At 33.4% G+C, this 16,367-nt stretch overlaps 1 protein-coding gene across 3 annotated transcripts in view; it reads right to left on the bottom strand.

Moving 5' to 3' along the window:
* LOC150090018 (pleckstrin homology domain-containing family G member 4B-like) overlaps positions 1-16,367 on the bottom strand; it is a 1,014,666-nt gene that overhangs the window by 71,573 nt on the left and 926,726 nt on the right. For all 3 annotated transcript variants that reach the window (XM_090389713.1, XM_090389714.1, XM_090389715.1), the window contains 2 exons: positions 12,697-12,939; positions 9,805-10,008 (listed from right to left, as the gene is read on the bottom strand). In XM_090389713.1, the coding sequence (XP_090245839.1) occupies positions 9,805-10,008; positions 12,697-12,939 (447 nt within the window). The remainder of the gene's footprint in view (positions 1-9,804; positions 10,009-12,696; positions 12,940-16,367) is intronic.

Raw genomic sequence — 16,367 nt, 5'->3', positions numbered from 1 at the left:
ACAAAATGAGATATAACCTAAAACGATGCCGCCTTAAAAAAATATGGCTGTGTATTATGATGCTAAAGCAGTTTATATATACATAGTCCAAATTTGTTCACAGCTTGAGGCTCTAGCCCTAAATGCGCCTTAGTAAGCTGAATGTTAATGGCATTCTTTCTCTTGCTGAGACTACATACAGTCAGTTCTTCTATAACGTGCATTTTAGCAATGCAAATTTGCTCCAATGCGACTGATATATTAGGGAACAATGCAAATATAACACTATTTTTGAGTTGGCTCATGTGCAATTTCGTCTGAAAGTAACACCAGGTGAATGCAAAACCTGGCACTGAATAAAAGCTGAACGTAGCGACTTGTGCAGCAATACATACAAGTTTATGAAGCTTAAAAAATGTCAAACGGCAAATGTGTGAGAGCTATATTTCACATTTACTGTAGTTGTAGTGATTGGAGACTCACCATTGTCATTCGCTATATTCACAAGATAACAAGTGATATTGCAGGCTAACATGTTTTCAGGAGCTCACATTTTTCTATTCGAACAGAAATTTCGTGAGGCATGATAGCTTTAGCAGAGGAGCACATATCTGGAAGTCACTACCATAAAACAACAAAAACAATTTGCAGTTCCCAGTTTATTGGGATTTTATGTTAGTGTAATCTAATTATAAACGGGTAGTAAACTCGATCTTATTGTATTTGTGATAATACTGATAGCTGGAATTGTGTGGGTTTTTACGTTATTATGGCGAATTATGTTTCCCCTTCCATGAAATATTCAATCATATAAAAAGCATAAATAATTTTTCATAATCTTCTCTTCATTTATTTTTTTTAAGCTTCGTAAACTTGTTACTCTGTATCTCACTTGTGCAATTTATGCGTGCTGTGTTTGTTGTTATTGATTGCTTATCTTTTTTACTGTTTTAAATTTTACATTCCAAAAAAAAAAATGTCAGTAAACAAAAATATCAATTAGTATGCATGTATTACAGTATTAATTAAGCTATGTACGTAAGCATACATAGTCTCTGACCAATACAAGGTATCTTGTCAAGGTAAAGTGCTATATTTACTGTAATATTTATTTATTTATTAGAAATTTAAGATGTTTAAACCTATGTTAGCAATTTTATCGGGTTTAACTTTTTTTTAGTATTTTACTTTCCAGACTGAACGTTTTTTTGAGTGCTCTTCCCCTATCCCTATTTTTCCCATAAGCCTTGTTGATTTTAATGTGTGAAATACCATAACGTGGAGATTTTTAGGAATACAGGTACCATGTTATAGCAAAACTGACTGTACATGAAGGGGTGCAAATTTAAGATGAGGAAGCTTGGTTGCAGGATACATGTGCAGTAGTTTGCCTTCAGCCAGCAAGTGATTAATTGTTGGAACAGGTTTTCATCTGTTGTTGTGGAAACAGATGGTTTGAATTAATTCAAGGAAGAACCAGACAAATTCTTGGAGGGTATAGATGGGTGAAGTTGTAGATGTTTTTTTTTTTTTTTTTTTTTGTTTTGGCTGATGCCATATAAGCTTGCTTTCTTCCATCATTTGCACTACTACTTTCAAGAGCGAGTTTCTCAAGTATGTGGAGGCTCCCAGTATTCAGTTTTCAATGATGTATGGAATATAAATTTTACAAAAATGATCTTTGTATATAAATGCTTTTAAATATTAATTTGTTCTTATTTTATCTTGACTACCAAAATTAAGTAAAATTTGTGAAAAATCAAATTATAATTTATAAAAAGAAAAAAAAGTACAAAATTTTGTAAAAAAACTCATTTTATTTTTTTTCTGAAGCAATGATATACTCTACATTTATTTATTTATTTACCACGTGATTCAATTTGATCAACTTCTGGATCTGAATTCCAAAGAATTACAGCTTTTGCAAGCCCAAAGACAATCCTTACACCATCCTTGAGCTTAAGGAAGTCATTACAACATTCATCAGGAAAATCCCTCTGAATGAACTGCCATGTGTATTTACAAACAAAATAAGATCTGTAGATACTGGTCTATGAGCAAGTGGGGCAATTTTCAACATCTCTTGTAACTTAATTAAGTACCATATGGGAATATATTTAAGATTTTAGTAGGTGCACAGTAACTTTTCGATCGCCTGGTATCATATTGTGACTGCAACACCCACATCCTGAATGCTGAAACCTTTTTCACATCTTACCAATTTGCAAATGAGAATAAGTCTAATGAAGAATAAAAATATTAAAAAAAATTATATATATATATATATATAGAATGCACCAATAATTGGGATCTACTCAACATAATATTAAGTAATATAAGTTTATCCAGAATTATTCTAAATAACACCCCAATCTTAGACTGATTATATAAGTACATTCGATTTTAAAAACTTATTTACTAGTATTTCCCATAACAAACAAAAAACTGTATTTAGTAATTATTATAAGGAGTACCAAAACATATTACCATGCCAACAGGATTATTGAGACTGTATAACTAACTTATGTTTATTTAATAGCTACATATTTAATGGTGACAGTATATATAAGCAACATACAGGTATAGCAATGGGGGTCTGCAGCTCTTTTTTTTTAGTTGCTAACCTTTATTCGCATCATTTTGAAAGAAACTTAAATAAAAGTTTAATACTTTACCACTACATAGATGATCTAATAGTAATAAATGAACCCAACTTTCTTAAAGATACAGTTAAGCACTACCCATGTGAATTAGAGCTTCTAGCTCTAATTCACCAATAAGCATAGCACCAGTACAGCTACCTATCTAGATATAGAAATTTACATAGAAGATAAAATATTATACACTAAAGTATATGACAAGCACAAAGAATTTAGTTTTAAATCCATTAGCCTAACACACATTAGCTTAACACATTCTAATATTTCAAAGAGAATTCACAGGAATATCATTGTTTCACAAAGCTTTAGATTGATAAAAATATGTAATAATGCTAACAATATCATAGAATTGCTTATAGACTTGAGATCTAAGCTTATTAAATGGATTTTCAGCTAATTTTATTGCAAAACATCTTCACAAAGCCATTTTTATTGCTATTAATAAATGGCACAATAATATAAATCCAAGTTACATCATAGCTAACGTAAGTTCTAAATAAGTATTTCAATGTTACTAGCTCTCAACATTCCCTATAATCCTTTTCTTTTGGTTCACAAAGTTTGATATTACAATTCTATGATAGCTGTTTGAAATCATATTAGTCATTTTGAGGACTTGTACATATGTATATAGTAGGCACTGCCTTGAGAGCATGTCACATATAGCATACGCTCATTGAAAAAGTTGTACCTATATTTGTTCTTAAGGTAGTAATCAATTTCATCTTTCATCCTAATTTCAATTAGGATGAAAGATTTTCTACTTTGTAAAATAATTTTAAAGTTATTTCATCTCAACTGGTTTTGTTACCTGTAATTCTAAATTTCGGAAACAACTATTGTATTTATTTTCATAGGATATTATCTGAATAAAATTCAAATTTATAGTGTACTATTAACTATAAATTCAATTAATTAGTCTGTCTTAAAGTTACATGAAATTCAGGGGGTGCTTCTTTCTTTGGTTTTATAAATTAATAATATATTTATTTAATTTATTTAGTTCGTCTTGCAGTTACCTGAACTGAGAGGGCGCTGTTGTCGCTATTTGTTTTATAATAGGTAACGTGCTCAAAAAATTCATTTTTTTATACTTAGTGCAGAATAGGGTGGTAGGCTGAAAATTCCTATTTATTATTTTTGTTGCAACTGGTTACTTTTAATTGAACAGTTCTGTAAGGATGGTTGCCTATTTATTATTATATCAGATAGGATGAATTATTTTAGTTATTATAATATTCTTACAAAAGGCAATTTTATTTAAATATTCCTACATTTAGTAATAGTTATTTCTTTTATTTCCATATTTCCTTATTACTATCTACAATTGTTATTCTATATTTATTTATTATTATAATCCAGCTTTTGGTCTATTACATTCAATCCTTTAATCCCTTGTAGTTATACCAGGATCCCTTACTAAAGGGTCAGGCAGTTACGCTCCCGGTATATCCTAAGTACCATTATAAAAAACTATTTTCTTTGCTTTTCACTTTTTACTTTCTAAACCTAAATTTTAAAACTCAAGATCTATTAGAGTAATTCGAGGGAAAGTGAGGTACTACTACTGTACTTATCCTTACATCCTTATGTTAGCATAAGCTTTCTTTTGCACATGTATAAAATAAATAAACACCACAATTGAAGTGAAAATTATGGTTGGCACTCTTTTTCTGTATTATTTGTTTCAAAGCTATCTGTCGGGCTGGCTGTTATCTTGTCTGTTTGCTGTTAATTTAAAGTTTAGCATAGATTGCCTTTATGCTTATAATTTGGACCTAGTTAAACAGGCAGATAACAATCAGAAGCAGATAGCCTTGCTAATTATTGGTGGGATATATTGAATGGTGTTAGTCCTATAAAAAGTGCCATTCAATGTATCCAATTATCAATAATTAGCCACATAATCATTATTTTATTCTATTTTATATTTTTATTTTATTGCAAATTATATGTTTATTTATAGGGTATAGCAATGTAAACCAACACAAGCTATATTAATGTTTAGATTCTTTTGGCCTAATGGCCCACTTGGTTTTTTTTTTTTTTTTTTGTTAGTTGTTGGCACATCAACTTCTGTGGCCATAATGCACCTCCCAAAGTTTTTGCATTTACTCTGATCCAAGCCCAAGGCGGGATTTGAACCCACGACCTTTGGGTTGCCAGGCAGGCACTTTACCCACCCGGCCAGCCTGCTTAGTACTTTTATGCTGATGTTTTAATACTCTTTAAGTACCTATATAATACCAATTATACTCCTAGCAGTAATTATATTACAGCCTGATGTAATGTTTAACCTACAATTGATGGCATTAATCTGATCTGATATACATTTTACATCTATTCTTATATTTCATAATAGATTAAATACATATACATATAAACACACACATATATACATACAGGTAGTTCTCAACTTTACAAGTTAATTTATTCATAGCATGCACTCGTAAAGCGGGAATATATTTACCATAGACCTGTGTTTTAAACATTACGTCCCATAATGTTAAAAACAGGGGTTACACATTCTCAACAGTGAAATTTGACCATAGTAATGTTAATGTTAAATAAAGGTCAACAAAACAATAGTTTATACTGAAACAATGATTTATTTATCTAAAGAAATGAAAACACAGCCTTTCAAATCAAGCAAATTATAATAATAAAGAAATTATTTAGGTCATACAAATGTTAAAAAATGTTTATTCTTCATTATCATTGACTGATGATGAAGAATAATGAGATCACATTTGCTTATGATCTCAAATTTTGTTTCCAATGTTATTCCTCTTTGCTGTTTCTTTTTATTAATATCACTCTCCTTAGTAATCATTTTGGCATACTGTACAGTATTAATAAGCAGGATAAATCTGAGATAAAACAAGACAGAGAAAATGAAGAGTAACACAACCACTCTTTGTAACACCAGTGTCATAACTGCTTTATGTTATATAGTCAGTGAGACACTGACCATATAACATAATATAATCTGCCTAAACAAACGAATGCACAGTAGTAAGAATAGCTATACAATACTACAGTCTGCGCAGGTAGCACAGTAGTATCATTACCATCCTCTCCACATCAGGTGAGGAGAGGACGGTGAGGATAATAATCCCACCAAAGGCAGCCCAACAGGTGCACATTCATCAGGGTACATCAACGCCTTAGAGAACATGGGCCAGGGTTTGAATCCTATTGATGACACGAGGAACTTTGATGGGCTTTTTTCACTCTGTGGCTGAGTCTCAGGTGTAGACAGCAAGGTGTTTTTCTTCAGAAACTGGGGTTTTCTTTTGTCCAGAAAATTGACCAGAGAACACAGACAATACATGTATGGGTATATGAAATTTCTGGGCGACTCTAATGTAACTGGTTTCCCCCCCCCATACAACGCTACAGTAGTAGTGTATAGCTACGCACATGGCTTGAAATGCCATATTTATGAATGATTAGCATTTATTTATTGCAATTAATGTTCATATTTTCCATTTTGTTGATACTTTGGAAAAAAAAAAAAAAAAAAAAGAATTCTTAAACCCAGGAACTTGTAAAGCAAGTGAACTCGAAAACTCATAAAGCAGCTTTGTTTCAAAAGTGATGGTCTATAATTTAAAGTGAACTGTACAGACTACAATATGAAAAAAACACCTAGTAAACATGGGTCCGTAAATGAATCATTTTCGAGATATTGCACATTTCTAGTTGGGATCCACTACTGTCAAGGTGAACTGTACAGAGTTGGGATCCACCACTGACTTGATTGTTTAGGTTAGGTTATGTTCATTCTCTCCCTTTTCCCTCTCTCAATGCTCTGAGATGTAGCAAGTATACTAGTACTTGTCTTCGTTGCTGTAACCTCTTTCCATGTTGACTATCCTTTGACAAGCAGACATGTATTTCATATATGGTAAAGCCAATGGCAGGGCACTTGAGGCTGCACGTTTGTACTAAGAAGCATTTCTCTGCCAAAGGCAGCCCAACAGGTGCACATTCATCAGGGTACATCAACACCTAGCACACGGAGTACGAGCAGGTAGGCCCAGAAGCATAACACCTGATGTTGAGGAAAGGGTGTTAGAAAGAACAGAACAAAATCCAGGAATTTCAACAAGGAGGGTTGCTCTGCAAGAGCGTGTACTGAGTCATAGCAGTGTGTGGCGAATTTTACATCATCAGTTACTGTACCCCTACAATATCCAGCAGGTACAAGGTCTCAGCAATGCAGACTACCCTCCCAGAGTGAACTCCTGCCAGTGGATGCAACAACAGTGTGTTCTGAAAACCCAATTTTTTAAACAACATTTTGTTCACTGACGAAGTTGGGTTTACTTGTGATGGTATTTTTAAATTTTCATAACTGTCGCGTTTGGTCCGACGAAAATCCTAATGCAATTCACGAGTCACGACATCAGCAATGTTTCTCGTTGAATATCTTGGCAGGACTACTAGGAGGCCGTCTAATTGGACCATACTTTCTGCCAAACAGGCTAACAGGAGAGCTGTACCTTCAGTTCCTGCAGAATGTTCTTCCAGACCTCCTTGATGATGATAACGTTCCACTTCAGCAATGCCAGAACATGTGGTTTATGCATGATGGTGCACCGGCATGTTTTGCTCGAGTTGTGACTCTGTATCTAACTAGAAGGTATGGCCAAATGGTGGATAGGTAGAGGTGGGCCTGTAATGTGGCCTCCCATATCACCAGACTTAAATTCTATGGATTTTTGTATCTGGGGTCATGTAAAAAGCTTGGTGTACACTTCTTGACATTAACACAGTTGAGGAATTGCTGTGTTGGGTTGAAGGAGCCTTTCAGCAAATCAGGAATGCCTGAGAGGATTTGCAACTCAGTGCAGAGAAGACTACAAAGCTGCATACGGATGCAAGGAGAGCATTTCGAACACCTTTTGTAGCATCCTATAACATGTAACATCTGTAAATCCTGTGGTGTTGAAACCAAAAATTAAAAATGTATTATCTTATGTTTAATAAAACCACTCTTAGCAAAGGATTCACAGCTTTTTGCTAAACTAGTGCTCCCATAGTCAGTGGCAGATCTTAACAGAAAATGTGCATTATCTCGAAAACAGTTCATTTGCGGCCTGATGTTCACTGGAACTTTTTTGCTTATTTTAGTTTGTACCTTTCACCTTTAAATTATTGACCATCATTTTTGAAACCCTGTATAAATATAAATATATTTCTTCTGAAATCTCTCACTGCTTACCAATTTATTTTATTTTTTATTTGATTGTTTTTATTTATATTAAAGGGCATGACACTGTTTACTTGTTGATGGTGGGCCTCAGAAAAGTGTGTTAACAACTTTCACATTCATTTATTGATGAATAAATCATTTACTGTTAACCAAGCAATTTTTGGCTCTAATGTCTAACTGACATATATTATTAGCCTAGCATATGGCTAACGTATGGGTTCACTGAATTACGACCACCTAACTAATACCATGTTGGGCCATCATTTGCATGGATAAAAGCCGCTGTTCGCATAGGCACCGACTCCACTGGATGTCTGAAGACATCTCTAGGGATCTGCTGTCATGCTGCCTGCAAGTCTTTCCATAATGTCAGAATAGATGATTGTTGTATGTCCATTCAGCTCACTTCCAGTTCCAAAACATCCCACAAGTATTCAATTGGATAGAGGTCAGGCAAATTTGGAGGCCAATCAAGATGAGTGATATCTTCACTGTGTTTCTCAAACTACTCATACATGGTGGGGGCCTCATAACACAGCACATTGTCTTGGAGGATCCCGTTTCTGTCCGGTAAAAAATGAAACATGGTAGGGTGCACATGGTCTCCTATGAGCAGCTGGTAGACCTCACCAGTGAAATATTGGTCCATACGTACAAGGGATCCTAGTTCTTGCAATCAAAAGATGCCCCATATTAAGCAACTGCCACCACCTGCCTAGACAGTGGGCACCATGCATGATGGGTCCATGGCCACCAGCACTCATGCTGGTGACCATGAGTTAACAACATGCTGGTTGACCACTCAACCAGCATTTTGTTAACAACACAGCATTTGCTGTTGATGTTTATCAGTGGTAAGGCAAGGTGTCTCTTGGGTAATCTACTGTGGAATCCCATAGAGCACAGCACAGCACATCATCATTTGGGATATTGTTCTTGCAATCTCCATACTGTATTGCAATGTCAACTGTCACACAGTAATTGGGCTCATACAACATGCTGCATCCTTTGTTTACCATGAATATCCACTTTGTGTAATCCTTTACAGTTCTGTTGGTAGGGGGTGGTTTGACCCATTTAATGCCATTCTTTGTACACCTTAATCATAGTGAACCATGGGCAGCTGACAAGACATGCCATTTCCAATATGGGAGCACCAAAAGCACAAGCTCCAACAATTATGCCCCTTTGAAACTCCAATATCTTTACTACATCCCATAACTACTACTTTATCACTTTGACTTGCATGACCAGATGCAAATTACCACTGCTCTAGCATAGGAACCTGTTCAGCTTTTTATACTGCAAGCTATGTGGCATTCCATTACAGATGGGGTGGTCATAATTCAGTGATCACCGAGTGTATATTAGTAGTATAAACTTCCAGGTGCCTTCTAGCATGTGTGGTTCCAATTTTTTTTTAACAATTAGTCACCACTGCCTACAAGAACTGAAATTTCACAAAGACAATTATTCTAAAAATAAATTGATGCATGTGCTAGCTACAAGCACAATAAATTATACAATTTATTTTAAACATCAGTATATTATTAATTTTATTTTTGTATTAATATACCAATACCAGATATCATTAAATTAACATATTTTATATTTCTTGTAATGTATTTTTTTGTTTGAAATAAATCACAATGGAGTACACTAACACTTATAAATAAACAAAAAATGCAGTCAATCCAAAAAAAAAAAAAAAAAAAAAGAAAAATTAATCTATCAGCAGTAGGTTATAACCTACTGCTGATAGATTAATGATGCACTAAGCCCATGATGCTCTTGGGCTTAGTGCATCATGGACAAAATTGCATAAGTACCATAAAAAATCAAATCAAATCAATCTGATGCATCCAATAAGGCCAGTAAAATACTAGCCATTATAGGTAATGGCTAGTATTAAGTCATTTAATTAATATACTTTTTTATACTTACTTTACACTGGTCTATTAACTTATCGTTTCCCAGTTTCGTTGCTAACTCTAGCATTTCCTGAAAAGTTTCATCAGTGACAGGTGGATGATCTTCCTGATAATCCTGCAGATACTTCATTAGCTTAGTAATGCCCTCTACACTATTTATCTTGTCTAATCCCATATGAGAAACAAACCTCATGGTCTCCAAAGCCCATTCATAACTCTAAAATAAATAACATGTTTTAATAATAGTTCTTTTTACTTAACAAAGAGGTAAGGCTAGTATTAATAAATTTATGAACTTAGATTTTTAATTACTATATTTTCATTGCAATAATAAAATAAAATTAACAACAAAATATCCAAATGACTACAGATGAAAAATGGAACGGGAAAAGAAGAAAGAGAAACTTATTTTATAATATATTTCTCTTGAGGAATTAATAAAAACACAATGACATAATAGCAAAATTAGATTTCAAACATAGTAGGGCCTCAATTATCCAAGCTTCTACTAACCAAAATCTGTTCATTGCATTATCTGGCCAAGGCCAAAAACAGAAAAAGGATCAGTACAGCATTACAAACTATTAAAAGAATGACTGAAGAAAGAAACAAGTCAGAAGTGAAAACGTTTGTGCCAGTCAATACGATTTTTCTCAGAATGGCTTATGAAAAGTGGGCTGCTGAGTCATGTCACTCTCAACTAGTGCTCAAATTAAAAAATATTTAATGATTAGAATGCTAACATTTGGCAACAAAAACAAGATTAAATGTACTTTTTTTGCTAAAAATGTATACCACACATGCAAAAATTACACACTGGCTCTCATGGTCAATATTATGCACCAATTCTCATGATTAATCAGAAATGTGTTCAAACTTGTAATTAGCAATGGTCATCTTATTTTTTTGCTTAGTGTTAAACTGTTTTGTGCTTAATTTTAGAAAAACACATTAGAAAATTATTATAAAACATCACTTTTTGAAAAAAATACAATACAGCATCGGTTATCTGGAATAATTGATGTCAGACCTCTTCTGGATAGCCAAATTTTCCAGGTAAAATTGAATAAATTTAATATTAAATTAAATTTTATATTATATGATATTTTATATAATTTATATAATATTAAATTTAATATTTAATAAATAAATTTAATCTTACCTTACAATTAAATAAAATAAAATTAATTAAATAAAATAAATCCACCACCTTCTCCTGAGACTTAACCACAGCTTTGGGTGAAAAAAACTTTTATACTGAGTTTTTGAATGTACAACTGCATCTCTGACCTTTTGCAAGCTTTAACAGGGTGGCATATTCATGGGCTACGATAAAGGTCACAGTTTGTTTGTAAACATAAATATAACGGAATTTACCAAACACAATTAGGAATTTTAAAAACCTGAATGGAAACTGCAATAAATAAAAACAATGCAGTGATATAATGATTGATATAATTCCTTGAAATTACACTCTTTGAATAACACAGAAAGAGTGTAAATAACACTATAAGGCCTGCTGTAGCAGAGTGGTAAGGGGCAAGACTGAAGGAACCCACACTCCTTAAGTGGACTGTGGTTCAAGCCTATAACTGCTAAATACAATTAAAGATTGTATTCACAATTTATTGTAAATTCCTCTGACCTGGTTGTCAAGCTGGAGTATAAACAAGAACATATTTCACAAGTTTAATTAAACTTTTACTATTATAGCATTGCTTAAATATATTAATTACATTAAAATAATTCAATTATAATATTATTTTAATTGACTTAGGGTAAGCTTACATATTTCCTCAGTGAAACTGTTTTATTAGGCTCTTAATTTATGATTTATTTAATTATAAAATTATGCTTAATACAGGTATAATTATATATTTTAGAATTAAAATAATTTTATAATTTATATATTTAAATTTTTTATAGTTAGTTTTATTAATTTATGCATTCTCTTAATCAGAAAATTCACTTTTCTATCGTTAGTTATTAAATTTATCCACCCAAGACCAGATTTACAGTTTCCTCTAAGCCCAAAGGCAGCAGGAGATCCCTGAATGAACAATAAAATAACTGTTGCTGCAAACTCCCCATGACTTTATTTTAGGCCCTTTAAACATATATGCACCAGGGTCCCAAACTTCCTAAATCCAGTATTTGTTTCCCCCCACCATCTTCATCGGGAATTATCTGCAAATGTTAGCATAAGTGATATAAATACAAATATAGCATGAGTGATAATAAATACAAATATAGCATGAGTGATAATAATACAAATATAGCATGAGTGATATAAATACAAATAACCACAAGCATCCAAAATGGGTTCCATATCTTCAAATAGGACTGGCTAACTCAGCTCCACATTAAATAAATTAAAAGGATGTAAAACCAATTTTTTTTTCAAATGGGTGAAAAGTGATAAGCCCACTCAGCAATATGGAAATTGCCAAGGGGAGAAACTATTAGACAACTAAAAAATATTATTATAAAAATCTGGATAAAACGATTTTTTACATCTATTTTTTTTTTCTTTACATCAATGATCAGATTAAAGATTATTATAACTTTAACCTGATCAATATAAAAACTTATTACTCATTACTTTGTAAATAAAATAGATAATAAAATGCTACTGTTCTTATGCTTAAATATGCAAGTTTATAATTAAATAAAATTTTATTGTTAGATATGGGGAATATATAATTCTTTTGGTGAATAACCATTAAATTTTTCAAAAAAATTATAACAAAAAATTGATAAATTTTATGTAAGTTTAAATTATTTCTGTTGTTTACTGCCCAGTTTCATTAAATGAGTTTCAGAAAAGCAGTTTCATTTCAGAATTATATTCTGAAATGAAACGCTTATTCGAAAAGAGTATCAACCTTATTAGTTTGTTACTTACTTTATCTAACAGGTGGTAGCATTTCGCAGTGTCCTCTAACCTTTCACGTGTGTCCTCCAATCGTTCGCTAAAGCTTCCCAGGTGTTGCCTAAGGGATGCTGCAAGATCTTGTACCCCACCCGAATTCGAACCATCTTGAGGGGATTTAACGGAGGTGGAGCCGGTAGCAGAACCAACAGTAGGCGTCCCCTTACCTAAAGCGGACGCCTCCTCCAATAGGTCGTTACCCTTTTCGATCTGACGCTGTAAAGGTCAATATTTTGATTACAGTAAAAATAATCTTTATTGCAAATAAAATGAGTTTATTCAATACTATTGTAATATATACGCATAAAAGTAAAGTATATTATCAATATCTTCCATTCAGTATTTTAATAAACCTTCAGCTACGTGTAGGTATATAAATGACTATTATTTGAAATGATGACAGGAAAGTTTTTACTAATACTAGAACAAATATATTTTTTTCTCCGGCTATTTTTTGTTTCCTCTACCAAGGAAAGGACCCATAAAACAGGAGAAAATAAATAAAACGAAATCCAATTGAAACCTTTTGCATTATAAGTAAAGTAAACGAAATATGAATGAAAAACATTTGGTCACCTTAAAATACTGAAACGCGAGTTCCGCGTTTAAAATCTGTAGTGTAAAAACTCGTAGAGACATATAAAAGTGCACGCTCTCTCAAATTCCAAAATTCCAATCCTTCTTAAGTATACGATTACGAACTGGAGAGCCACTCCGATCGCTGCGCCAGTTTCGAGCAATTTAAAATCAATTTTAAAAAAATAATAAATAAATAAAATATATATTACATGTACCGTATACGAAAATGAAATCATGTTATAATAACAAAATGTGGCTTATTCAGAAAGCGTATTTCCAAATTTTAAATATTCTGTTTATATTCCTGCAAGACAATATAAGTTCGAGGATTTTACATCTACTCATTTTGACAACGAATGCAATCATTAATTAAATGTACTGTATTTAGTAGTCACGTATACTTGAAGGCGGCCAACTCAAACGAGTGCGTTACTGAACTCCTGCACTCACCAGTCGGATATATCAGACTTTATTCGGGGCCTAGAAAAAATATGCACACAAAGGGCACCGTGAAAATTCTAGAGGAGGAGAGATATTTCAAGTAATGATATTAATTGAATGTATTTAATAGTCGCGTATACTCGAACATCGGCCAACTCAAGCGAGTGCGTTACTGAACTCCTGCAATCACCAGACGGATATATCAGACTTTAATCGGGTCCTAAAAAAAATATGCACACAAAGGGCACCATGAAAATTCCAAGGAAGAGAGAAATTTCAAGTAATGATATTAGGGATACTAATTTTAGTTTTATTATTATTATTTACAATGGTATAATGTCTTTATCACGTAAGGCACTGTGTTCCGAAAAAAATAGCTTTAATGTCAAAACAGGAAACTTTACACGAGCTTTAATTGCAAAAGATAATGTAATCTATACATCATCATTGTCATCGTTCCGCTGTTCCAAGGGACGATGTAAGAAGCCTCGCCACCATGTCCTGTCCGTGTACTTCCCTCCGTTGTTCATTTCACTCCAGTTTCCAACTCTCTTAATGACATCGGTTTATCATGTCCTGCCACCCCATTCTTGGTCTTTTGTCCTTTAGTTGCAACTCAAATATTCTTCTTGGCAAAAACCTCTCGTTCATCCTCTTGAAATGTCCGAACCATCTCAAACGGGACCTTTCAATCTTACTCTGGAGCTTTACTACCTGAATTCTCTCCCTAATCACATCATTCTTGATTTTGTTGCGTCTTGTCTTTCCAGTTATGCTCCGAGTCCTTGCAAACCTCATTTCTGCCCCCTGCATTCTGCTTTAATCCTTTTTCCTCATAGTCCAAGTTTCCAGATGTATATATCGCAATTGGTAAATAATAGGTAAATAATAAATAATAGGTAAATATAAAGCCCACAGATGTCAGAACAGTTTAAAATAATCATTCTGATAAGAATACAATTATTACCATATTTCGCAGTTGTGTGCTGTAACCACGGTCAATTCATAATATATTGAAGTAGCACACTGATTAAGAGACCATACACATGGATTACAGAGATAAAGACGGACGAGGATCTGATTTGAAAAACGGTAGAATGATGCAAGGAACCAAAGTTTATAGCATCTACTATTAATAAGGGTTAAACAAAATAAAACTGAGATAAAATAAAATAAAGTGGTGGTCTTGCACTGTTATTCAAGATGATGACTACATCAAGGAGTTGAGGTTTTTCAAAGTCAGCTCAGTACGAGGACAAAACGGAAAGTAAGGTCTCCAAAGTTTAAATTTAAAAAGTAGATGTAGAACAGAAATGTAACTTTGAACGTTTATTGGAACACTTCCTGACAAATTAGATTAAACTAATCCGACTGACCTACTTTTCAAACAAACACTTTCTACAAGAAAAGTGATGTGTGCAATCTTCTGGATCAGAAAAAAATCTAGAGATCGATTTGGTAGCAAAGGACAGCACTGTTAATGCTAAAACATATTGTCCAACTTGACAGGAATTAAGAAGTGTCATAAAAAGAAAACAACCTCAATCCTCATGCAGACGTCATCACCTTGCATGACAGTGCATAACTGAAAGCAGATAGGTTAGAACAGACTGAATGGCATATTTTACAGCATCCCCACCCATTTAAACCTGATTTATAAACTTAAGTTTTTCATCTGTTTCCTTACTTCAAATGAAATATTTTGTAGGAAAACAGTTCCCCAAGAATAATAAGGGTAAGTCAGCAGTGCGATAATGGTGCGCCAGGGTCACACTTTCCTGCAACAAGATTTCGAAAATCTCAGGAGCAGTTAGGATAAATGTTGAATGTCCACATTTGCTCTCTTTGTCGCTATATATAATTTCTTTTCTGTATCTCACTAACTTTTGAAAATAAAACACTGGCGATCTTACTTTTCGATTTGCGCTCGCACTACATATTCAAGTGTATTATATATACGTGATACACGTCACTCGTATTATATACAACATTTATAATTTAACAGTAAGTTAAAATTTTCACAAAATTTTAAGTTATCCTGTATTTTCCCGAAAGTGAAAATAGAGAATAACTTAAAAGTAACTTTATAATTTGTTTTAAAGACTGCAACGTCTTCGAGAAACTTGATAACACTTAGTAAGAACTGAATGAAAAACACTGGTCTCAGAAGTTTTTATTAGTGACTGTAACATCTAATTTGTGACCACCGCCAATCCTGCCGTATACGACCCAACGAAAGTCAGTCTTACACAGTCGCTCAAATATGTAACAAAAAAAAAAAAAAAAAATATATATATATATATATATATTATTTTTAGGCCACCCGAATAATTAAATTCATCTGCCGTGCATTATGTCTGTAAATTGCGTGTGTTCTATGGTCAATTTGCCTGTTTTGCTGGACGAAAAGCCCGAGTTGCCTAGGGACAAAACCTTGCTATCTACGCCTGAGACCGACTAACTCAGCCACGGAGTGAAAAAACCCATTAAAGTTCCTCGCGTCATCGACGGGATTCGAACCCTGGCCTTTTCCACCCAGTGTGGGGAGGACGGTTACGGATACCACTGTGCTACAAGCGCAGACGCTCAAATATGTAACATGTTACCTCATCAGTAGCAATTAA

The sequence above is a fragment of the Mastigoproctus giganteus genome, chromosome 2 (genome assembly GCF_048544385.1).
Source record: "Mastigoproctus giganteus isolate SK-2022 chromosome 2, ASM4854438v1, whole genome shotgun sequence".
Lineage (NCBI taxonomy): Eukaryota > Metazoa > Arthropoda > Arachnida > Uropygi > Thelyphonidae > Mastigoproctus > Mastigoproctus giganteus.
The sequence above is the reverse complement of the archived record's forward strand: the minus strand, read 5'-3'. Positions and strand labels throughout refer to the sequence as shown.